General features: G+C 36.7%; 1 protein-coding gene across 1 annotated transcript in view; it reads left to right on the forward strand.

Moving 5' to 3' along the window:
- LOC140142084 (inositol hexakisphosphate and diphosphoinositol-pentakisphosphate kinase 2-like) overlaps positions 1-25,559 on the forward strand; it is a 91,049-nt gene that overhangs the window by 41,949 nt on the left and 23,541 nt on the right. The window contains 9 exon segments of the mRNA XM_072164036.1: positions 762-923; positions 2,904-3,025; positions 3,905-4,006; positions 4,365-4,451; positions 5,539-5,819; positions 12,941-12,988; positions 14,666-14,791; positions 16,124-16,228; positions 25,178-25,299. Of these exon segments, the coding sequence (XP_072020137.1) occupies positions 762-923; positions 2,904-3,025; positions 3,905-4,006; positions 4,365-4,451; positions 5,539-5,819; positions 12,941-12,988; positions 14,666-14,791; positions 16,124-16,228; positions 25,178-25,299 (1,155 nt within the window).

Raw genomic sequence — 25,559 nt, forward strand, 5'->3', positions numbered from 1 at the left:
GGCAGATTCAGATTGGTGAATTCAAATTAGATCACCATATAATGAGCTGGTTTAGTTGTCAGTTTTAATTAGGTCATAATGATTTTTAAGCTGATTTTAAACTACAACAAAGCAATGAAGCTTGTAACTCTGTAGAGTATATGGCAGAGTGAGGGCTATCTAAAAGATTAAATCAAATGCAGTTCCTCCTCCAAGCAATCTTCTCTTTAGGTAGTATCTAAGAACATTTCAACATAAAAATAAAATGGCTAAGATTTGAATTTCTTTTTCAAGAATATTGTTTATTCTCATGGAATTGAAAGAATTTCAACTGTTCACACCCTTTACAGGAAAAAAAACCTAAATAATTCTAGACATGGTACGCAGGTCTCGAAATAAGAAGTGTGACCTCAGGCTAAATGCACTTAAAATTTACTAATTCCCTGGACCTCTTTGAGGGCCCTCAACTTTTGGTACACAACATGTCTATTGTAAGAAAGATTAGGAGGACCTGCAAGTATTTTAGCTTATTTTAAAGCCTGCTGATGTACACATTATTCTTAAGCACTTTTTGACCTAGTTTAGAAATGATGGGTAATATATTTCAGACCATGTGTGCAAAATTCAGGACTTGGGTGATATAATGTTATACAACTGGGTGTTTCAATTTGCACATAGTCTTGCTTGTCTTGGATTATGCAGTTGTCTATATATCCACTTATTCAATTTCTGGATAATTTGCACAAATTTATTTGAAACACTGCTATTATTTTCTTATGCAGGTATACACAGTAGGTCCAGATTATGCCCATGCAGAGGCTAGGAAGTCTCCTGCACTTGATGGGAAGGTTGAGAGAGACAGTGAAGGCAAGGAGGTCCGTTACCCTGTCATTCTAAGCAACCATGAGAAACTCATAGCTAGGAAAGTCTGTATGGCCTTCAAGGTAAGATTACAGTATGACCAGACTATGCCCATGCTCCTGCACTTGATGGGAAAGTTGAGAGAGACAAGGAGAGCAAAGGCAAGAAGGTCCCATTCCCTGTCATTCTAAGCAACCATGAGAAACTAATCAATAGGATAGTCTGTATGGCCTTCAAGATAAGTTTACACAGTATGATCAGACTATGCCCTATCTCCTGCACTTGATGGGAAAGTTGAGAGAGACAAGGAGAGCAAAGGCAAGAAGGTCCCTTCCCTGTCATTCTAAGCAAACATGAGAAACTAATCAATAGGATAGTCTGTATGGCCTTCAAGATAAGTTTACACAGTATGATCAGACTATGCCCTATCTCCTGCACTTGATGGGAAAGTTGAGAGAGACAAGGAGAGCAAAGGCAAGAAGGTCCCATTCCCTGTCATTCTAAGCAAACATGAGAAACTAATCAATAGGATAGTCTGTATGGCCTTCAAGATAAGTTTACACAGTATGATCAGACTATGCCCTATCTCCTGCACTTGATGGGAAAGTTGAGAGAGACAAGGAGAGCAAAGGCAAGAAGGTCCCCTTCCCTGTCATTCTAAGCAAACATGAGAAACTAATCAATAGGATAGTCTGTATGGCCTTCAAGGTAAGTTTACACAGTATGACCAGACTATGCCCATGCTCCTGCACTTGATGGGAAAGTTGAGAGAGACAAGGAGAGCAAAGGCAAGAAGGTCCCCTTCCCTGTCATTCTAAGCAACCATGAGAAACTAATCAATAGGATAGTCTGTATGGCCTTCAAGATAAGTTTTCACAGTATGACCAGACTATGCCCAATCTCCTGCACTTGATGGGAAAGTTGAGAGAGACAAGGAGAGCAAAGGCAAGAAGGTCCCCTTCCCTGTCATTCTAAGCAACCATGAGAAACTAATCAATAGGATAGTCTGTATGGCCTTCAAGATAAGTTTCCACAGTATGACCAGACTATGCCCATGCTCCTGCACTTGATGGGAAAGTTGAGAGAGACAAGGAGAGCAAAGGCAAGAAGGTCCCATTCCCTGTCATTCTAAGCAAACATGAGAAACTAATCAATAGGATAGTCTGTATGGCCTTCAAGGTAAGTTTACACAGTATGATCAGACTATGCCCTATCTCCTGCACTTGATGGGAAAGTTGAGAGAGACAAGGAGAGCAAAGGCAAGAAGGTCCCATTCCCTGTCATTCTAAGCAAACATGAGAAACTAATCAATAGGATAGTCTGTATGGCCTTCAAGATAAGTTTACACAGTATGATCAGACTATGCCCTATCTCCTGCACTTGATGGGAAAGTTGAGAGAGACAAGGAGAGCAAAGGCAAGAAGGTCCCATTCCCTGTCATTCTAAGCAACCATGAGAAACTAATCAATAGGATAGTCTGTATGGCCTTCAAGGTAGGGTGGTACAGTAGGTCCAGACTATGCCCATGCAAAGAGGTTTCCTAAATAAAAACAGCTGAATTCAATTATTATTGCTATAGTTGGTAGTGCAAACAAGAATGTAGTTTTGGAAATGATGTTGCTCAAGACTGCTGATTCATTGGAATTCACAACATTTATGATGTACACAGTTCTTCATAACCAGAATATATAAACCCAGGGGGAGGGGGGGGTCTCCAGGAGATAAACTCTTTGACAATCTGTACTAAACATCCAAGAGGAGTAAGTAGAATAACAACATAGTTCTCATCCATTGATGAACAACATTTGAGATTTTAAAATGTAGATGTGTACTAAACTTGCATTATTACTCTCTATGTATGTAATATGCCTGCAAATGTGGTAGTTTTTGTATAAAAGAACCTTGTACACTTGAATGAAAGAGATCATTTCAGCTAAATTAGGGAAGCTAATATTTTTGTTAGTCTAAAACAAAGAATAGTTATAAAAAATGAAGCACAAAGACCAAAAGAATGAAAAAAGAAATTCTAACATGTGATTTTGCTCTTTTCTTTCATTTGACAGCAAACTGTGTGTGGTTTTGATCTCCTGCGAGCCAATGGGAAATCATATGTGTGTGATGTCAATGGATTTAGTTTTGTGAAGAACTCAAAGAAGTACTATGATGACTGCGCCAAGATCCTTGGGTAAGAAAACAAGAAACTTGATGGACACTGGATGGACAATGCAGACAGAGTTAATATTCAGATTAAAACAGGAAAGAAGTTATAAGAACCTTGATTTAATCTTCATTCAACAATTCATGAAATCTGTTTTTCACAATGATTTACAACCATCTTAATAATGTGTTAATTGGGTAAGTTTCATAAATTTTGCATCCTTGTTATCAATTCAAGATGGGTGACCCAATTGACAGACTCATTATCACTCCACTTTACCACATCGAAATAGGATTTAGACCTATGAAGAAAGCCCATATTTTTATCATAACTCCAGTAAATTTTAGGCTTAAAATATGTTTAGATGGTATGGACAACACATCATAGCGTGTTGGTGTAATATTTTGCACACTTATGCATGGGCCCTACTTATGGGTCCTGATGTGATGATGTTTTTTGATGGAAAACAAAACTTAATGCCCCAAGAACGTGTTCTGTTGTGTGGCCACTGTAATGCACATTTATGCTTCTACACTATTTTGCAAACATTTTGCAAAGACCTTTAGCACTGGCTTACCGATCGTGTAAAAATAGGTAGATCACGTTTGCATCATGCGAAGCTACGCAGATTGAATGAGGTGCTGATGTGATGAAGACGTGATTCCATTGGCCAAAAAGAACCTGACTTCATGTTTATGTCGTAAATTGTGCCAAATTGGATAGTGTGAAAGGTCTTTGCAAAGAGGTGTAGTATCCAAACTACTGGAGTTTTGAATAAGAATGTATGGGTGATGAGCCTCCGTGGATAGACTACCCACCTTCAAACAGATGCATGAAAATCTTCAAGAATTTGCTTAATAAAACCAGAACCAGAATAAAACCATATTTGTTGTCCTTATATTACAGGAATATGATAATGAGAGAGCTTGCCCCCAAGTACAACATACCGTGGCAGATGTTTACGCTAGAGGAAGAGTTACCTTATGTGCCAACACAAGAAGGAACAATGTAAGTAAACAAAACATAGACTACTTAGTTTACTGACTTCAAATTTGGAAGGTAGGAAGCATGTGTCATTTTCTCAATCAAGCATGGATTGGTAATTTTCATCAAGCATATTTTGTTTAGTCAAATGGGGTCTCAAGATACATACTGCAATCATTTTGTTGCATTCTTTTACTTGTTTCACATTACTTTCCCCACAAAGATACTAAAATACATAATTAAATAGGAACAACCAAGGCTTTCCTGGCTTTTTCATAACAATTTTACCTTGCAAAGCTAATTTGCACAATTTTTACACAGAAAAAAATCAAATGGGTGTAGGAAACATTACTAGAAAATGTTTGTTGATTATGTTTTTCAGGATGGAACTGAGATGTGTGATAGCTGTCATTCGCCATGGTGACAGAACACCAAAACAGAAGATGAAGATGGAAGTTAAACATCCAAAGTGAGTAGATTGTTGACAGCTTTGTTACAGAGGATGAAAGATGTTACCTGATAGTATTTTTGTCCTCAACAATGTTAAAGTGAAATGGATATCTGAAAAGGACGCAGTCAAAGAATCTGGCAGATTGTTATAGACTATAGGCAATTATTCTTACCATTGCAAGGCTTTACAAGGTACTGCTCCAATGCTACTACTGGTTTACAGTTCACAATTTAAAACGCTTGCATCTGGGAACAACCCAGAATATTGCCAACATCGTATAAAAAAACCTGGTTTTGTTAAAGAGGGAGATCGTTAAAATTTCGGTTACGTTGCTCCTGCTCTTACAATACATCAATGTTATTTTGACCTGCTTACAGTTATGTTACAGATGAGAAGGGAGGGGGGGGGGGGGTCAGCTGTGAAGAAAACTAGTTATGTTTATAGGAGATGTCATTGAACTTTTGGTTCTTCCCCCTGTAGGTTTTTAGCAATGAAATTTGTGAAAGCCTTACAGGAACAAGACAACACAACCATATCTTGCACAGACACATAACACACACAGTAGTGCCTTTTACATACATATTTAGCATCAATGGTTTAATATTAGCAGATATACCATTTTAAAATAGTGGCCAGCCTGACAGGTTTACATTGATATCTTCATGTGAATATTGAAATTGGTGTAGTGATTAAGGGGGTACTACACCCCTGTCCAATTTTGTGCCTATTTTTGGATTTTTCTCAAAAATCATAGCATATTGGTGACAAGTAAGATATGTATATTATAGGGGCAAGGACTACAACTACTGCACTGGAAATTTTATTTCAGTGCAGACAACAGTTGTGGAGTTACAGTCAAAAATGAGGGAAAACCAATATTTGATCAATAAATCAATAACTACTTGTCTTGAGTTGCTGAATTTTCAGTGCAGTAGTTGTAGTCCTTGCCCTATAATATACATATCTTACTTGTCACCAATTCGCTATAATTTTTGAGAAAAATGCAAAAATATGCACAAAATTGGACAGGGGTGTAGTACCCCCTTAAGTATGTAGATTACCATACCTCCATTTGTCTTTAACTGAACAACTTGTATACTTCTAGATTCTTCAAACTGTTTGACAAATATGGTGGTTTTGAGAAAGGCAAGCTTAAACTGAAACGTCCAAAGCAGCTCCAGGAGGTGTTGGACGTGGCTCGGTACCTCCTAGAAGAACTCAAACGACAGGTGCATCGTAACAAAGCCCAGATTCAGGAGCGTGAATCCAAACTAGAACAACTCAAGGCTGTGCTGGAGATGTATGGGCATTTCTCTGGGATCAACCGTAAGGTGCAGCTTAAATACCAACCCAATGGGAAGCCTAGACATTCCAGTAGTGAAGATGGTAAGGGCAGTACTAAGAATAATTCTTGACTTTTTTTGTCACAAGTCCAATTCTTTAAAAACAAAAGTACAATTGTTGGGAAGAAATCTAGCTCAATGTCTTAATGTATGGGGAATTTATACATATATGAAAGTACAGCCTCATGTTTAATGGAATATTCACAATTCGGTTAGAAATCTGAAAGATTTTGCTCTTGTTTATTTTGTGTTATTTTGGCTTTTGATAGATTTTTTAAAGTACAAATATTGGACTTAGAAGTAAAAATGTGAAGTTTAATTATCTGAAGAATGAATATAGGGTTGGTCATTTATATTGCCAATGAAAGTAAAGGGGTATCACAAATGTGTATATCCATATCAAAAGGATGCACTTGTCGGATGCTACATGTGTCTCATTTCACATAATAGCTAAGAATAAATGCCAGACTCATTTCAAGTGGAGGTCATTTCAAATCATCCCCAAGTTACATGGTTTAGGAATACAGAGAACATTCCTTAACCATGTCACTTGGGGATGATTTGAAGTGACCTCCACTTGAATTGAGTCTGTTCTGTATTCCTAGCTATAATGTGAAATGAGACACATGTAGCATCCGACAAGTGCATCGTTTTGATATGGATGTACACAAATAAGAATTAGACAATGCTTAGATGTAAAAAAAAATCTTTAAAACTAATATGAGACTGAATGCGATATCGAATGGAAAATTGAGGCTCTCAACCAGTAATGGGTACCAGGAATGAATGATTGATTTATTGAAGTATTTATGAGGAAAAAGAAGGTACTATTATATATAGTGAGAATTGTCATGTTAAACACCAAAATAAAACCTATAACTAAGTGTACATATCGTAATGCTATAAAGCTACCAGATAGGGTTAAATTATTGTGTACTTAATTACTAACTATGGGGTTTCACTTCCTATTAAAGCAGATACATATTTATTGAAAACTTTATAACTCTTGATTTTCCCAAAGCAGGTTTATCAAATGCATTGTGTTATCATTTTCTAGTTTCGTTTGGCTTAGCTTGATTTTGAGTTCAAAGGCTGTGATGCTAAATATCATTGCTTATCCATGTAGTCATTCCCTGGTGATATGATGCTTCTAACATATCAAACCTTCCTCCATCTTTGTGTGGTGATGTTTATCTTGTATAATATTGGTGGTGGCGGTGATGGTGTTTTGCAACCTCATTGTTTGCTCTGGTATATTTGTATATGGTGATGAGTTTCAAGATGCAATCACTGTTTTCTCATCGATCGTGGCTATGCATATATAGAGTGGTGTACTGCTTGTTTTGGTGTAGCAAACTTTGGATATCATTTCTTAGCAGCATGATATGCCATAAGAGTTCTGTCCACTCCTCCTTTTCAAAATTAGGATATAATGAGATTCCAGGTATGGGTCAGTCACAATCCTCAATTTAATTCAAGGTCAGATGGGGCGCAGGAAAAGAAAAAAATTGTTATACCACCTCAATAATCAAATTAGCCTCCTAGGTGTTGTATATACATGGTGCTCTGTAAAACATGACATTTTCTTGTTCACAATAAAGTGAGATAATAAACGGATCAATTCGCCGTCGTAGTGTGACATCAGAATCAATCGATGCTAGATCAACTGTTTCACTCTATTAATGTGCTCGGAACCATGATCAAAATGATCGCAACAAAAAGTCAATGGGTTACTAACAGGTGTGCAAACCAAGCATGAACCAGTAACTTCAGTATAACGTATTCACTACAATGGCAAATAGTAATATCTTTGAGAGCTCTAAGAAAGTTACAGAAACCAGCCAATTTTCTGCCATTAGGCTCTGTGTATATATGGACCATGCTAGAGTAAGCAGGTACCATGTGGTGCTGTGAAATAGACTGGAGAATATACTGGGCAACATAAAAGGGCATGGTGGGAAGAACCTAATTTTTTCTCTCAATGTGTTTTTCAGGCTACAGTTAAAACGGACATAGCAAAGTATCATTTTAATATTCTGTCCTTTCATCATTAAAGCCACAAATAATTTTAAACAAATTTTTAAACAAATATTATGTACACACAAAAAAAACACCCGTATATAAATTTAAAAGGAGAAACAGCCCATATAAAGTTAGGACAAGTGTCCATAGGAGTTGAAATTAGCAACGTTTTGAGTGACTTGATTGAATGATTATGTACTTTTTCCCTTCCTCCTACATAAAGTGCAGAGTTCAAGTTCATGAATATGTCTTTCTCCAGTGTTTTTGGTATCAAGTGTATTATAATTGGTCATCATTTGGATGCTTTAATCATACATCATCCTCTAATAATCCAAGTCATTACAACTTACCAACCATCGACATTTTAATTCCATGTGATAGTAGTCAGAGTCTGTAACAAAGACTTAACAATAGTATAATATACTCTTATAGTTTAGTTTGTAGTCATTTAATAAATGTACTGGATTTACCACTCTGTAGCAGACAAGTTCTGTCCAACATATAATAATGTCCAACATGTCAATGTTTAACATGTCCTACCTTTTTCATACGCCATTATCGTTTTGTTTTTGCATTTTCTGATTTTATCTTATTTTGTAGGTTTTTCTGGTGAGCCCTGTGTTTTTGTACTCTCATGGGTCCTGTAGTAGCTACCTAAGTATTTGTTGTGATTAATATTTACTAACACCTTGTTGCATAGAATTCTTTGCACATGGGGGCATCATAGGATTTTCTTATGAAAAGGTAGACAACCTTCAACTTCAAGTGCAATATCAGTCCTATATTGGATTGTTGTGTATGGGACCAAAATAGCACACCCTTGCAATTGTTGATTAAAATGATACTTGATGGCTAGCAAAGCATGACATTACATATGGGTTTGCACTTTTTTAGCCACATTCCATTACACACATGATGCAAACAATTTACACCTAAAAATAAAGGTGGCTAGATACATGGGCAAATAGTTTCATGATTGACATGCCAAAATGGCAGAATCCATCATCTCCAGTTTAATTCTTTGGGATACCATAAAACCTTCAAAAGAGCCTTCTGAAATGCTACTTTATATTTCAGAGGACTGGCTGCATCACTAGCTGCAGGGTGCATATTGCAGTAGTTTGGGTTTTGTTCCAAAATGTTACGAGCCATCTCAATATCCAGGCATATTTGTTCTCATTGCCATTGGAAGGTATTTTAAAGTCCGATTTCAGTTTAAAAGTTGAACGTTTTCCCTAAGAGCCTGTGATGTTAAGCCTGACCCTGTTTCATCAGATATTCCCCAAACCAGTATTAATGATAGTCAACATGTGCATAGAATTAACACTGGGATTGTCTGTTAACTAACATACATGTGTGCTGCTGTGATTTCTATTGGGTTGAGAGGTTCACAATATCTTATGAGTTGATTATGATGACTACGATGATGGTGATGATGATGATGATGATGATGATGATGATGATGATGATGATGATGATGATGATGATGATGATGATGATGATGAAGATGGCAGCAATGACAATTGTGGTTTTGATGATGATAAGAATGATGATGATGAAAAGTTGGTGGTGATGAGGATTTTGATGAAATAATGATTATGGTGATGATGCCAACAATGATATGATGACAGTAATGATGATGTGAAAACAAAAAACACTAAATCACAATGTAATAATACTAGATAGGGTTAGATAGGGGCAGGATAGCAAGCCGTAAATAATTTAAAGCAATTGTCTTGTCTTGTTTGTCTCATCCAAGCTGTGTTAATTCAAGCCAAGTAGTTGTTTACATTCCCTGCTATCCCAACATTGCTTACTAGATGCATGCAGCAGCTTGTGCAGGAAAAATAATTAAATTTTGGACACAATAGTATGAACATTACTATTGCATAGCCAATCCAATAAATACATTACTCAAATGGTGAAGTGTGTATTAAGGCTAGTTATTCCATTTGAAATTGATCGCACTTTTTATCTTCCACACCTTTTCCACTTAATGGAAATTATTGGATCTGGAATTGGTGAACAGTTGCATTTGGTAAGAATTTCAAAAACTATCTCAATTAGGGGGTGTGATTTTCAAATAGATTAGCCCAATGTATCCCATTGAATATGCTCATGACTATATTATAAACACAATGTGAACATAATGTCCAATATTTATTTGATTTTACCTGTACACATGTGAGAATACTTCTCAAATCATTGTGGTTCGTTGTGGTAAACAGCTTGCTAACATTTCATGAACATAACATCTTCAGAACACACAAGCCCATTATTTTCAGTTTGTATAAGCCAAACACACAAGCCCATTTTCTTTCTGTTTGTATAAGCTGAAACTGATTGCTATTCTTACATGTTGAAATCACTGCTAATCATATGGATTTATAATTGTCTGCTCGCCTATCATGCACTGGAGTTGAATTTAAAGTTTATTTGCTAGTGATTGACAGGGGTAGCGCTAGAACTAAACACTCCAGTGTCCGCAGGGACCCCCAAACTTGCAGAAAATTAAAATTTAGGGGGTCCGGAGTAGAGTTTGGTGAGTCTGAGTTGCAAAAATGCAGCATAAATAGTATGTCTGCAATAGTCCTAGATTGAAAAACTTGGGGTCTGCAGGGACCCCTGAACTTGCAGAAAATTTAAAAACAGGGGGTCCGAACTCTATTTTGGTGGGTCCGGGACCCCAAAAAGCAACTAGCGCTACCCCTGGTGATTGAGTAATTGTGCAATAACAGATTATAAAGACTAGATGTATACCTTTACACTAAAAGTATTATCCGGTTTAGTATTCACAGGTACAATTATTAATAATTAGCAACATTTTTGAACTATAGATTCAGCATATTAATTAAGAACCCATTTACACAGAGCCTGAAGTCGACTTTTTTATTTGAACTTGACTTTGTGTGTAAACAGGATTGTCGCTTTTAAAACTCGACTTCAGAAGTCAACTTGTAATGACGACCCAGAACAACTTTTGTGAAATTCAAACTCGACTTCAAACTTGACTTTTGCAAGGTAAACGAGCCCACAATGGCTATTTGAAGTATGAGCAAGTGATGGCGTAAATATGTCAAATTCACAGTTTGTTTTGAAGTCGACTAGCTTGTAAACACCCTGTCAACAAATAATTTATGCTTATCCTTGGTCCCAATCTGAATTCCATGTCGCAGTTGAAGTTGACTTGTAAACTGGGTCTAGTACTTGGTGATGGAATACTAGCTCCGTAACTTTCAATCTTCTCTTACTTTACCCAGTGAAACTAAAATAATAGTTTGCTTATAATTAAGTCTTTATATTTAGTAGATCAGTAAACAGCCCATCACATTAGGACACTTTGTTGATGTGCCCATGTTACATTTTGCCTACACAAGGAAACCCACACATATGCTGAAGTGAAAATGACAGCTGACTGGTATATAGAGGGTAAAAATCAAACCCATTATACATTGGAACTTGTCCATCATGGTAACTCTGCATTGATGAATATAATATTTAAAATAAACAAAGGAAAGGAATAAACATTGCTACTTTTCTCAATTTACCATCCACCAGTTCTTATGGAAATATTATTTCCCCAAAGAACAATAGAAAACAATATATGGACAAACATGAGTTTAATTTATCAAGGAGCAACTTGATAAATATCCAGAGAGCATAAAATGCACTCAAAATACTTCATTCATAACCTCATGAATATACGTGAAGCCTGTGATCCAATCAAAGAAGTTGATTGCCTAACCGTACACTCATTGCGTGGTCATTAATAACTCACAATGACTCCTGGAATACACCGAGATGTGCTACAATGATTCTGCGCGCGCGTGCGTGTATACGCTAAGCGTTATGGCAATGCACACGCCCACAGCGCTAATGTCAAATTCGCAAGATCTATTTTTTTGTAGGGTACGTAATAACAGCGTTTTATGACATAAAATAACATAACATAAAATGTCATTTTGATTTGTTCAAGATGTATCAGATACGACGGTAATGAATGACAAAAAAACATCTATTTTGAGGTCATTGTGTGAAATTGTCGGGTTTTGTTTTCCGGCCTAGGTACTTTTGCTTGGGAGCTACCGCTCCCTCGGAAATATACCTCTGCCCAGAACAAAACCCTCCGATCAGGGCCGTTCCTACCATTAGGCCAGGTAAGGCGGTCGCCTAGGGCGGCAAACGTAGAGGGGCGCAAAAAAAAAAGATGAAAAAAGAAAAAAAAAGCGGAATGGAGAAAGAAAAGGAAGAAAAATGAGGGCGGATAAAAAGAAAAAATGGGAGGAAAAATAAAAAGGTGCGAAAAGAGAAACAGAAAACAGGGCGGAAAAAACAGTGGCGTAGCGATGGGGGAGGTGGGGCACATGGCCCTTGGCGCCACCCTTAGGGGGGGCGCCGAATTGACCAATTTAGGATCGATTCTGCGCCCTCCAAGTGATGAAAGTCAAGATGTTCGCGCGCATTCCACACAAAATCATTTGAAAAATCAATTTTAGACCGATATTCAATTTCATTATAACCAAAATTAATTAGTGGTAAGCCCTATTTGTGCACATGTTTGCTTGCTCATGCAAGCAATTGTTTCAAGAATTGGGGGGGCGTCATTATGTATCCTAGCCCTGGGAGTTTTCAAGGGGTAACCTCCCTTAACACTTTTTGGTATGCTTTGGTGGGGCGGCAGGGAGAGGCTTTGCCTAGGGCGGCAAAATCCCTAGGAACGGCCCTGCCTCCGATTTCGCACAATGACCTCAAAATAGATGGTGCGCAGTTATTATTGTCTAAGTAGCAATTTGGTATCCAAGAAAGAGTCCCTGAATTATGCCAGGGCTAATGCCCTTGAAATGTTCTACATCAATGATATCTAAAAATTTGTAAACCTTTTGCAAACTTTACAAATTCTTTGATGGAAAAATGTTGCTGTAGGATACTGTAGATGGTTCTTGTCACATGTGGTTTGTGGTTCTTATTTTCTTCCTTGCTCTTCTGTGTGCTTTTCCCATTCATTTGCTCTTTGGTCATTGACTAACTCATGGTATTGTTTCATTCACTTGCTATGGCTATGTCTCCATGGCAACATCAAGGCAAACTAACCTTCTCTCATTCTTTGGTTGTTTATTTGTCAACACACCCTTTTTGTAACAGATCTAGCATCAACGGCACACATTGGCCATATTACTGCCCTATCTAAAGGTATACAATGGCATGTTTATTTGTAAATCAAGCTAAGAATTGATAATGAATTGTTTTGCATTAAACTGTGATAGTAGTATTGATGAGAATAAATTTTTATTCATTAATAGAGTATGAAGTTTGGTAGGCATATATGCTCAATTTTGAACCAATTCAGCATTCTTCCAGAGTTCTACAAATTAGACAAATTGTTGTTTGTTTGTGTTTTTGGTGTATAAAATAAATGAGTTCATTACTAGTAATTGATGTAAACAGAATAACTGGTGAGGTCACTTAAATGAATATGAATGCAAACATTGACACCAGTGTAGCCACTAACAAATCAACTTGCACATTTTGAGAATAAGTACAAAAATGGTTCAAACATGCATTTAAACATTTATTCACCAATCTTTGCACAAGAACAAATGATAATGGGACAAAAGGAAGGATCAGAAATGAATAGGGTGATTACGTAACAGATGCATGCATGAACCATATTTATTTCTTGTTCACAAAATTACAAAAACCGACTTAGCCAATTGACATAGCAGGGTGATGATAAGGAGTACTTTGTTATATACATGTATGCATTCCTGCATGAGCAGGTAGTCAAATTCAACAACCTTGTTCAACATAATGAAATGTCATCTCTTTGAACTTGCTTATAAACAATAGCTTCTTTTGTGACTAAGCGCCATTGTGCTAAGTATTTGGTTTAGGTGCTGTATACATTGCAATGATTGATTGGTTGATTGATTGATTGATTGATTGATTGATTGATTGATTGATTGATTGATTGATGAACACTAAGCATTAGATGCTTGTAAAACCAGAACATTTACATAATAGTTATTTGTGATGTTTATCTTTAAAAAATCAGGAGCTATTATGATGAAATGCACCTCTTTTTGCTAATTAATCAATTATTGATGTGGCAGTGTTCCAGAGAAGATTTATAAGCAGTCTCATGATACTACTGAAACATCCGGGAACTTGAGAACCAGTCTAGTAATCACAGAGTTTCACACAAATCTTCACTGTTGATTCCCGTTCCAAAGACGCGATTTTCAAACACTAAAAATATGTCCAAAACTTGGATTGATAAGCATTATGAGTTGATCCCTGAAAAGAACATCGGTACCCTGTTCAAATGAGCTCTTTTTTGTTACTATCGACCCACATTTGAATGAGGAATAAAAGTCTGAAAGTACAAGAAATCGGTATACTAAAAGTAAAAAATTCAATTTAATGGACACAGCTGCCAGCAGCTGTACGTGATGCGACCGATTTCGTACGTCACGTATTTCAAAGTACGACGCAAACGCACGACCATGGATACAATAATGAAAATACTAACCAATCATGAGTGAGTTGGCAAGGTTTGATTGACTTCCGCATTTCGCACACACGGGCGTTCATCACACAGTGTACACAGAGAATCATCACGCTGTTGACAGATGTGTTCATTCAATTGAAATTTCTAGTAGACTGGTTCTCAAGTACCCGGATGTTTCACTAGTATCATGGGATCACCTATAAATCTTCTCTGGCAGTGTGCATTTTGTTGGCATTGCTGTGATATGCTAGTTGAATATATAAAAGATGGAAGTTCATATCATGTTGATTTTACATGTAATGTTATGTATGACAAAGTGATGTTTTTAACTTCAATGAGTGTGCGCTCTCTTATTTTAGATGGGAAAGGAGATGCTCCCTCTCTTCTACTGATCCTAAAGTGGGGTGGTGAATTGACACCAACAGGCAGAGTGCAAGCAGAAGAACTGGGCAGAGCTTTCAGATGTATTTATCCAGGTGGTCAAGGTAAGTTGATAACACCCCCATACCCCCCTTCCCCCCTCCCCCGGGCATAATTCTAGTAAGATGCATTAGCGGTTATGTAGTATAACCAATAATTTGTTGGTTCATATGAGATGTTGATCAAAATTGTACAATAAAATCATATTATCAGAGCTGTCTTTTTTGAATAATTTCATTTGATCATACTTTCTGCATTTGCTTCATACATAACAGTCATTGGATGTGTTTCAAAACTGACAGAGTAAATGATGGTGTATTCATGAATCAGTTTACAATCAAAATGTGTAAAACGATTACTTTGTATATGTATTAATGAAGTGAGAAAGCCATAGATAGGGAATAATTTGGGAATAGATTGTTCATATTTTGATGGGTAAACACAAGTTAATCTATATATTAGATGCATTTGTGATTGAAACCAATGTTTGATCATTTAGGTTCTTGTACAGCAAATCTAGTACAGCATATATGGTAGATCTCAATGACTATAATATTTAAAAAAAAATTTTTATTGATTGCATCAACATATCTTCTAAATTGCTGTTTTTGTCAGATTCAGGCTAGCAATGTTGAGCTAATCAGTGGTTTAGAAAAAATTATATTCACTTTTAAGCTACACATTGAATGACTTTGGAAGTAAAGATAATCATTTAATGATATGCTTGAGTAGTGGCAATTGGTGTGATGGCACTACATGTGCATAAGTCATTTCAAAGTGGGGTTGTATTAATTACTGTTTTGAAAGTCAAGCTGGACATTTTGCAAATCAAAGCTGTGATTTAGGATAATTGGAGTTTTTACTAGATTGAAAATTGAAAATATAAATCTTTTTTGTGTGAAAATATAAACCTTGAATAATGGTAAATGCACGCTACTAGAATCCTATTGCTGCCTACCCCAGAGGTACACTGCAGCTACTTTCTGTGAACCAGTGCAGTACCAATCCATTACCAGCATGTGTACTGCATTTGTGATTCTGATGTGTGCAGGTACCTAGGAGTATCCACACAGGTACTCTAGGAGTACCCACAGGTACTCTAGATTACTAATGAAGTAACTGTGTGGCACTGTACCTCTAGGGGCAGTAACAGTAGGAATCTGATAGTGTAGAACACTCTGAAGAGATACTATAAATGAGTATTTACCTGCGAGTGTCACCGCATGTGGTATTGTTTCAAAGGAGATTTTAAGTACATTTTTGGTACTATGAACTCAATGCAAACTTAACTTCTATTTTCCAAGGCAAGGTATACCTTTAATTTGATGACGAAATGCAATTTTTTTCTCCGTACAAATCACCTTGCCCCATCTCAATTCTTCCATTCACCAAACCAGCGCTAGACATTGATGGCTCTGTAACAGGAGGTGACTTTGATTCGCTTGGTAGCAACATGGACATGCTAGAGCGTGAAGACGTCACAGACAGCAGATTTTCTTCAGGTATACCGTTGGTATCCTGCTGCCTGATGTCTGCCTTCCTAGCACACCTTATTCATCTAATACCCTCCATGTTTACTGTACATAAGTTGGTCACATTTTGCTGTGCTGGGTGGCATTCTTTCAATTAATCCCGCAAGGCTTCAAATCTTGAGGGATAATGCTGAAATGTTTTGTTTTTTTGTGTGTCTATATTTTAGTCTACCTTCCTTTGTCCATTTGATTTTAGACAGATTTCTTTAGTTCATTCATGGATGAAAGAGACAACAGACCGCGTGCAAGCTTCAGCATAGCCCGATAAGTGTGCTGAGGCTTGTGGATCAACGCCTGTGCGTAGTGCACTATAAATAACTATGTATTTTGATGGTCTATCGCGTAATCGCGAAGGCACGCAACGCTACGCGAAGGCACGCAATGCTGGCAATTTCAGTACTTGGGACAGTCAATGCAGAATTACACATAATTCACTTATCCAGATTTGTCACTTATCCAGACCGTGATTGGTCCCATCATGGCCGGATTAAAGAGGTTGGACTGTATAAATATTCCTAGACCTGGGATAGGAGAATATAATTATAAGGACAGATATAGTTCCACATCCATATGATAGCTTTCACCAGAAAACGATCCAACATTCTCAAGTCTCACTATTGAGCAGAGGGTGTAGGTCTTTCCAACCTTGTACCATGTATGTATGTGTGTATATTGTGCAAAAGTGAAGAAAGCTTTCTGCTGGGATTTAATTTCAGTTTTATGTTTATGTGCCCAAGGGATGTATGCAAGTTTTACTTGCTGTATTGTTTTTGTAATCAGCAGATTAGAGTCTTGTTTATTCCATGGCTTATTTTGCACTTGAGTTTGCATAGTTGCGTGATGCATTTAACACATCATTTTTAGGACATAATATAAGGACTGTAATAACTTTCCATGCATGCGAGTTGTGTGTCTAGTGGCAACATCCTCACTTATGCCTCTACTATTTTCACAAGGCTGACATTACTTAAATAGAATTCATAGCTGTGTATTACAAAGTGATGTCAGTCTGTAGTGAGAGAAATCAAAGCATTGTTGAGGAGATTGGCATTAAGGGCCAATATGTACACTGTATATTATACAGTCATGTAGTTCAACACTTTGTGTGTGTTTTACCATAGTGACAATTTTGATGCTGCATCTTTTCCCTTCGGCACAGATGTGCCACAGGAGCAAAACATCAAGAAGGACAAAGTTCCTAAGAGCTAATGATTTGAACAGAAAATCAATGCGAAGAAAAAAATGCAGCATTTGATGACACGGGAAAACACAAAAATGTTGGGCTATATGCAGGCTGTAATTTATTTAATATTCTTAGTCAGTGGTTGTCTAGTTCATAGACACATAATCTGATTGAACAATCGCATGATTTCGGGTGCCGTAAAATAGTTTACAGTTATTAAAATAATATTTAACTGACTAAGAATGAGAATAAATGATAGGAATTTTTGTTTTTACTATCCTCTACCTATGATAGATGACAGGCAGGTCCAATATTTTTATCGTAGTTGCGCCAGCATCCACAACTCAAAATATTGAACCTGCCTGTCGTCTATCACGCGGTAAAGGATAGTAAAAACAAAAATTCCTATCGTTATTCTGTAAATAAAGTTAAATCATAATAAATTAAAACTAAATGTGTAATTTGAATATACCCAGCACAGTTAATACAGCTTAAATAAAGTGAGTCCCTTAGACATAATAAAAACTATTCTTATTATTAGGCACATGGTTTTGTATGGAGGGTAAGCTTTAAATCGCTTCATCCCACTCAGATTTTCCTGGCATATGAACGATCTTAATGTTCCATGCAGCATTACAGCAAAAATGCATGTGCATCATAAAGAATTTGTTCAGCAAAACTTGTTTGTGTTTCACACTTAATGTTTAGATGCACATAGTTGTTCAAAGAATGGTCAGAATGAGCTATTTAACCTGTTCTGTTTGTTTTCTTTTGATCCATGTTGGTCTTGAACACAAAGCTTGTTGAGACAATCATTGAGGATGTAGAGCCTTCGCTAGTAATTCATGCTTGCTTTTGTCTGGCCCAAAGTGTATAGATCATTGTCACAGGGCTCATTTTATAGTTTTCAGTGCATCATTAAAACTTCGGTAATTTATCAACTTTCACCATGTAATAACATGTTTTTTGCATATTTAGATCCTTTAAAGGGGCATTTCGTGATCCACAGCCTCATCCCCCACTTTTCTCAAAAAAGTTGAGATTTTTATATCACTGGAAACCTCTGGCTACATAATGTTTATGTACAAAATATTTCTTGCAGATTAATTCGTTTTGCAAAGATATCGTGAAATTTCAATATCGTTCTGGTACACCAGAACGAAATTACAACGCATCGTCTATGGAGCAGTGTAATACACATAATCATGCATAACTCGCAAACGCAAAATCGGAATCAACTGAAATTTTGGGAATAAGCTTTTTTCGTGGATATGTACTGAAAAATGTCATAAAAAGAGGATGCTAGGATCACGAAATCCTCCTTTAAGTTTGTGTGTATTATATTCGATTTGATTTAGGCTTGTCTGACTAAGGAAAATTGGTAGATATATGATTAAGGTGCCTCTGAAATTTCTTCCTTTTGCTTTTAATTATGAAGCACCTTTTAAATGGTTAAAAGCACATTTTCATCCAAGGAACACAGCTTTACTCTGTTGAAGCAGCATAAATGGACAAAACGCATTTAGTTCAAAGAATTTGCTATATCCTTTGTTAAGACTTTCATCAAAGAAAGTTACTTAACTATCTGTAGTGGGCAAGACACTGCTCATAATATGGGAGCAAATCCTAAACATGTTGTATGATAAACTTTTTCTTGAAATAAACTAAGAAATACAAAAAGATCATATTAACTGAATGAACTGCATTCCTGCTCTGCAGGTTCAACAGACTTTCAGTGGAAAAATGATAGGAAAAAGGGTATTCAACTCCTTGGAAAGAAGCCACCTGGCATAGCATATATTCCTTCTATCAGTACTGGCCTATGTAAGAATACTGGTTCTTATTTGAAATCATATCTTCATCATCTTAACATATTAGAAATACTACATCATTGTGAATATAAGCTTGTGATTCAGATTACACATGCCTACCAGTCAGCTAAATGCACATCTGCTCCTGTGTGCAAGTCATCAGGAAGGTCAAAGATGATGCCTAAAGTATGTGTTGTCTGGAGCTGCAATTGTAAAAGCTTTCTTTTTCTGACAAATTAGTATTCATGTCATCATGTCAACTTAATCAAATATTTGAGACATCCATTCATAAGAGTTCATCTTGTGTGACTGATATTTAATTCTTAGATTCAAACAGTCTTGTTCTTGCTGTGGAATTTTCAGATAGATTGCCATCAAGCACATGTTGAATGAAACATTTGCACCATGGATTGTGTGTTACCAAGCACTCTATCATAATCATTCTCCTTAAAGCCTGTATATAGCCCAACATTTTTCTTGTGTGACAGATATTATGTTTTAGGTTCTCTGTTGTGGTTTTCTGCTCTCCACTATCATTTTTGGTTCTCAGTTCCCACTTCAATTTTCCGCTGAAGATATTGGTTTTTTTTTTTTGGGGGGGGGGACTTTGTTCCTCAGGACATTTGGCACTGCATAAAATGCTGCGAAAACATGTGCAGTTGCATCTTGACAATGAAAAAATGCCTACAAGATGTTAAACATCTCAGTCTTAACTCTAAGTTAAACGAAATATGCCATTAATATGACTTTTAAGTCATATTAATGGCTTTTAAAAAGGCTCAACAAAAGAGAGAAATCCAGGAAATCAAATTTTTTCCTCCGTTTTTACTAGGGCTGCTTTTTGCTGAGCAGGCTCTCAGTCATAAGCTTTATGATCTCAAAAATTGCTTTTAAACAAATTATTTAAGGACAACCATGGAAATTGGAATAAAGCTGATCTGAAACCTCACCTCACCTCACCTCACCTAGGCTGTTTCATCCTCTGTAGTATGAAGCCCTCTTCAAGAATCTTCCATTTCTGTCTGTCTTGCGCATCCCTTGCCCAGGTGGTGCCTCTATATGCTGTTAAGTCGTCTACGCCATCTTCGTCTTTGCCTTCCTCTTCTCGCTTTCCTGTTCTTGGTTGCCACTCGGTGACTCTTTTTGTCCATCTGTTGTCGTTTTTCTTGCCACATGTCCCGCCCATCTCCATTTTGCTTCCCCTATCCTTTGCATGATGTCTTTGACTCCCGCTTTACTTCTTATGTCACTGTTTCTGATTTTGTCACGTAAAGTTATGTTTAACATACGTCTCTCCATGGCTCGCTGTGCCGTGGTGAGGTTTTGTTCCAGATCTTTGGTAGTCGACCAGGTTTCAGCGCCGTGAGGTCATGGTTGGTAACACACATTGATCGTACATCGCCTCCTCAATGTCATTGGTAGCTTTTTGTCACAAAGGATGTCTTTGTACCTGCCAAAACAACACCAGCCAGCCTTGATTCTCAATAAAACTTCCTCTCTTGTGTTGTCCTCCATTTTGACTGTCTTGCCCAGATACTTGTAACTATCTACTTTCTCAATCGGTTCGTTGTCAATTTCAATGGACTCTCTAGTGTCAAAGTTGGTCATGTATTTTGTTTTCCTTTGTGCATTTTTAGTCCAATTTTCCTGCTCTCAGTGTTCAAACTATTTAGCTGAACTTCTAATTCTTTGACTGATGGTGATGTAAGGGCTACATCATCTGCAAACCTCAGGTCAGTTAACCATTCTCCATCAATGTTGATGCCTCTTTCTTCTAAATCTAGTTGTTTGAAAATTTGCTCCATTGCAGTTGTGAATATTTTTGGAGAGATTGTGTCCCCTTGCCGTACTCCCCTCTGTAGGTGGATAGGCTTGGAGACATCCTTATCTATGTGGATTGTAGCTGTGGCGTTTGTGTAGATGTCTTCTAGAATCTTAACATACCCTTCGTTAACTCCAATCCTTCTTAAGGCTGCAAATAGATCACTGTGTTCCACCGAATCAAAAGCTTTCTCATAATCTATATAGCCAATACAAAGCTTCAGCTGATACTCATTTGCTTTCTCAATCAGTTGGTTCAAAGCATGCAGATGATCAGTTGTTGAAAAGCCCTCTCTGAAACCTGCCTGCTCTCTAGGTTGATTCTCATCCAATATTATCTTGATTCTATTCTGAATGAGTCGTGTGAAGATTTTATACGCATGTGAAAGCAGACTAATAGGTCGGTAGTTTTGATATCCTCTTTATCTCCTTTCTTATGTAGAAGAATAATCTTGGCTTCCTTCCAGGCTGCTGGTATCTTCTTTTCTGTCAATATTTGGTTGTAAAGTCTTGTCAATTGAGTGATGATTTCCGCACCTCCTATCTTATACACGTCACTGGATATATCATCAGTGCCAGGTGCTTTGTTGTCTTTCATTTGTTTTACTGCTGTCTCTACTTCTCTAACAGTTACATTTGGTATGTCTGTTTGATCTGGAGACAGGAAGTTTGGTTTACTTTGGTTAGAATGAGAGCTATATAGGTCTTGGTAAAACTCTGCACAGATATTGAGTATTTCTTCTCTACTGAAACACCTTTAGTTTAAATATAACACAATTTTTTAACAGAATCTGGTCATTACTAAGCCATAAATCAACCAGTTTAACAAACTTTACAGAGATTTTATGTGTAACAGAGTTGGTTTTGATTGATTTTATCATAAAGAGTCTATCTTAGAACCAATGACAAAAGTTTGTTTGTTAATCTTAATTGTTTGTCTCTGGATTTTTGCCCTCATTTAAATAGTTCAATAGTGTGTATATGTACATTTTCACATGAAGCAGTTATTTGGTAAAGACATTTTCATAATTGTTCCAAGTTATTTGGGTCAATGATTGTGAATGTGTTTGATTCAGTTCCACCAGTAGACCTTTTGAATCCACATGGTATTTCTAATGTGCTATGCAGGACAGAGGTGAGCTGTGATTGGTTGCTGACCTGTGCAGTACAGCATATTTTGTCTGTTTGACAAGAAGTTAGACACAACATTCCGAGTTTATTTCTGCCAGTGACTTTAGTTAAGGTTACTTAAAAGGGCATTTTGTGATCCACAGCATTATCCCTCCACTTTTCTCAAAAACAAATTGAGATTTTTATACCACTGGAAACCTCTGGCTACATAATGATTAAATAAAAAAAAGTTCTTGCAGATTAATTCGCGAAATTTAAATTATGTTTTGGTACACCAGAATGAAATTACATCACATTGTCTATGGAATGGTGCAATACACATAATCATGCATAACTTGCAAAGGTAAAATCGGTATCAACTGATATTTTGGGAATAAGCTTTTTTCGTGGATATCTACTGAATGTCATAAAAAGATCACAAAATACTCCTTTAATGTGTAGATATAAATACATCAGGATATCATAATATAGTTGCAACAGAACTTAAAGAAGCTCTCTTCAGAAGTTTTATATGATTTTTATTCCATTAGTCTGAATGTTTCTAATGCAACATTTTTGTAGGCAAGACTTTGCAGAATTAAACTTTCAACTGTGCAGAATTAAACTTTTAAATTTTAGGGAAATACAAACAATGTCCATTTATCAGGATCTTTTCCAAATATAGCAAAGATGGCCTTGTTGCTTTTGAAATTTGTGGTGTGAAGGAACATTATTAGAGAAGATTCCACTCAACAGATATATACCATTTGGAGCTTTAATTGGTTGAGCTTGCAGTGTGTCCCCGCCCCTGAAGATAAATCAGCCAATCAGCTCTTTATAGTTTTCTTTAGCTTGCGTTTGCAGTGAGACACTCCCATCTCACACTCAGGCAATTAATTAGGATGTGCAGTGATTAAACTTTTAGTAGTTAGACCATGATATGATTGGCCAGAGCATGTTGATTGGCTTACTTCTTAAGTTGCAATAGGCAATCAACTTATACATAACGTGAAAGGTTAACAAGGTAGAGAGATAGACAGGGGAACACTGAATCTGGCATGGTTGCATAAAATTCATTGAGGGGAAACCACCCATATGGGCAGTGTACCTTCCATATATAGTGATTTCATGGGCATTATGAAGTGAAGGTTCTCCTGATCTTATTTCATACCTTTATTGTAGGTATAGCTTTAACACCTTGTGTGTGATTAGTTTAGTCCATTTCAAAGCACAACACATTTGTAGACAAAGTGCTGTTATTTTGCACTAAAATAGTTCTGTACATTTTATACATGCCATAGTTTTATTCTTATATTTTTATAAATTTCCTTCTATTTAAAAAACAAAACAGGCAGATATGAATAGTTTATGACTCAGGAATTTACAGACAAGACTGTTTCATTTATGGAAACAGGAATTTACATCCAGAAAGTGTAAAAGAGTACCCTTTATCAATGCTATAGCCAGTATTTCTAATTGAGAGATATCTAAGATTGTGAAAAAATGCCACTGTTAGGTCGCATAGCTTCACAATCAGTGCAATTAAGGCAAGATTCTGTATAATGTTCTAATTAAACATATACCATCTCTTGATATTTGACTGTTTTGCTAATCTTATATGAACCAGAACACAAAAAGTCCCGGCTCAGCCATGGTTGCATGTCACTTGGAAAGCAAAATAGTGTACCTCCACATTATTTCACAATTTATCCAGCAAACTTTGACTTGAAGTGCATGCATGTTTGAGTTCTGCATATAATGCAACATGCTGATAGCATGTGTTAAAGCACTATTGACCCTTTTTACCGTCATCTCAAAACTACCTGCCAAGTGTGCGTTTTGTGTGCATACGCCTGTTAAATGTGTGCTTCAATTACTGTACGATTTGCAAAAGCCTTCTGGCACATTGCTAGAAAAACAGGAAAATATAAAAATACACCTTTTATGCATGCGTTTGCAGGTAGAACCTTGTTTTGGTAGCAAGATAGCAGGTCCGTGCATAGGCGATTACACAAACTTCATGTTTAAGCTTACAGGTGCAAACCGTTTGCCACTGCAAGATGTCTCAGGAGAAAATATTATAATGTAGTCTACTTACAGCTATTCTTTGTAAAACCTGTTGTTGTTACTTAGCTTGATTACATTATGTCCTGACCATGCATTCCAAACACTCAGGCTGTAACATTACTTTTCATTACATTATCCTTACACTCATCAAATCACTCAATGGCAAAGCCACAGGACCTGCACAAGCAGCATGAGAGAAGTTTATAAGTTAAATCAAGCTCTACCCCTATTTGTCAAAGAGGTAAAAAAACAACGAAATAGAGAATATCCTACATGGTTTTTGTGTCAATTAGTTTGAAGCAAACATGACATTAATCTCTTATTAGCATTGGGCATCACTGAGGCAGGCTTCATGCTCAGTTGATTTTTAAGTGATTTATCCATTTGATTCATTAAATTGTCCATAAAAATCCTTTTGTTGTTGTTACTCACATTATTTCCATGTCATCATCTATGATGATGGTTTCTTAGAAGCATTATTCATATGCACTGCTTTTTTAAGACAGATTTGCTGGAGTTTTAATTCTCAGGGTGCTTAGTCATTGGACTTAAGGTTGCCTATAACACATTTGGCAATTTTTCACCTTTGTCTTCCACTTTCCCAAATTACAAGCATATATTTCACTAATGAACTAAGCACCCTGGCAATGAGAAGTATGATGCAGAAAATAAGTTGAGTTGTAAAAACATGTAATGAGGAATCATCCAAGATGGTAAAAAACCCCTAATAATTATGCAGGTAAAAACAGGTTTTGTCCCATATATCAGGAATGTAAATTTCTGACAGTGCTGGCTTTCATCCCTGTTATAATGTTGGATATTCGAACCTCTACATTCCCATAAATGCATCTGTTTAATATGTTAAACAGTTGCTAGACCATTCTGTTTTTGGCCGTTGTAACCATATATTTGATTGTTTATCATCAGGTGATTATGCAGGCTTCCCAGGCTGTGGGCTGCTGAGATTACACAGTACTTATAGGCATGATCTCAAGATTTATGCATCAGATGAAGGACGGGTACAGATGACTGCAGCAGCTTTCACAAAGGTACACATGGGAGATTGTATTTGAAAAATAAGAAATTCTATTGAAAACCCATCCCAAATGACAAATGAAGTCAACTAAATTGGCAAGTCTCTCAAAGAAGTTGTCTCTTTTGTGTAAGTGCACAACACGCTTGTCATGTTTGAATGAGACACGAAAGGATCACACCATATTGTACAGTACAAGTGTTTGGATTGTAAGTATCAAATGCATGATAGATTTGTAAAAAATAATTAATATTGCATGGCAATTTCCTAAGAGAT

This window comes from Amphiura filiformis, chromosome 20 (genome assembly GCF_039555335.1).
Source record: "Amphiura filiformis chromosome 20, Afil_fr2py, whole genome shotgun sequence".
Taxonomy (NCBI): Eukaryota; Metazoa; Echinodermata; class Ophiuroidea; order Amphilepidida; family Amphiuridae; genus Amphiura; species Amphiura filiformis.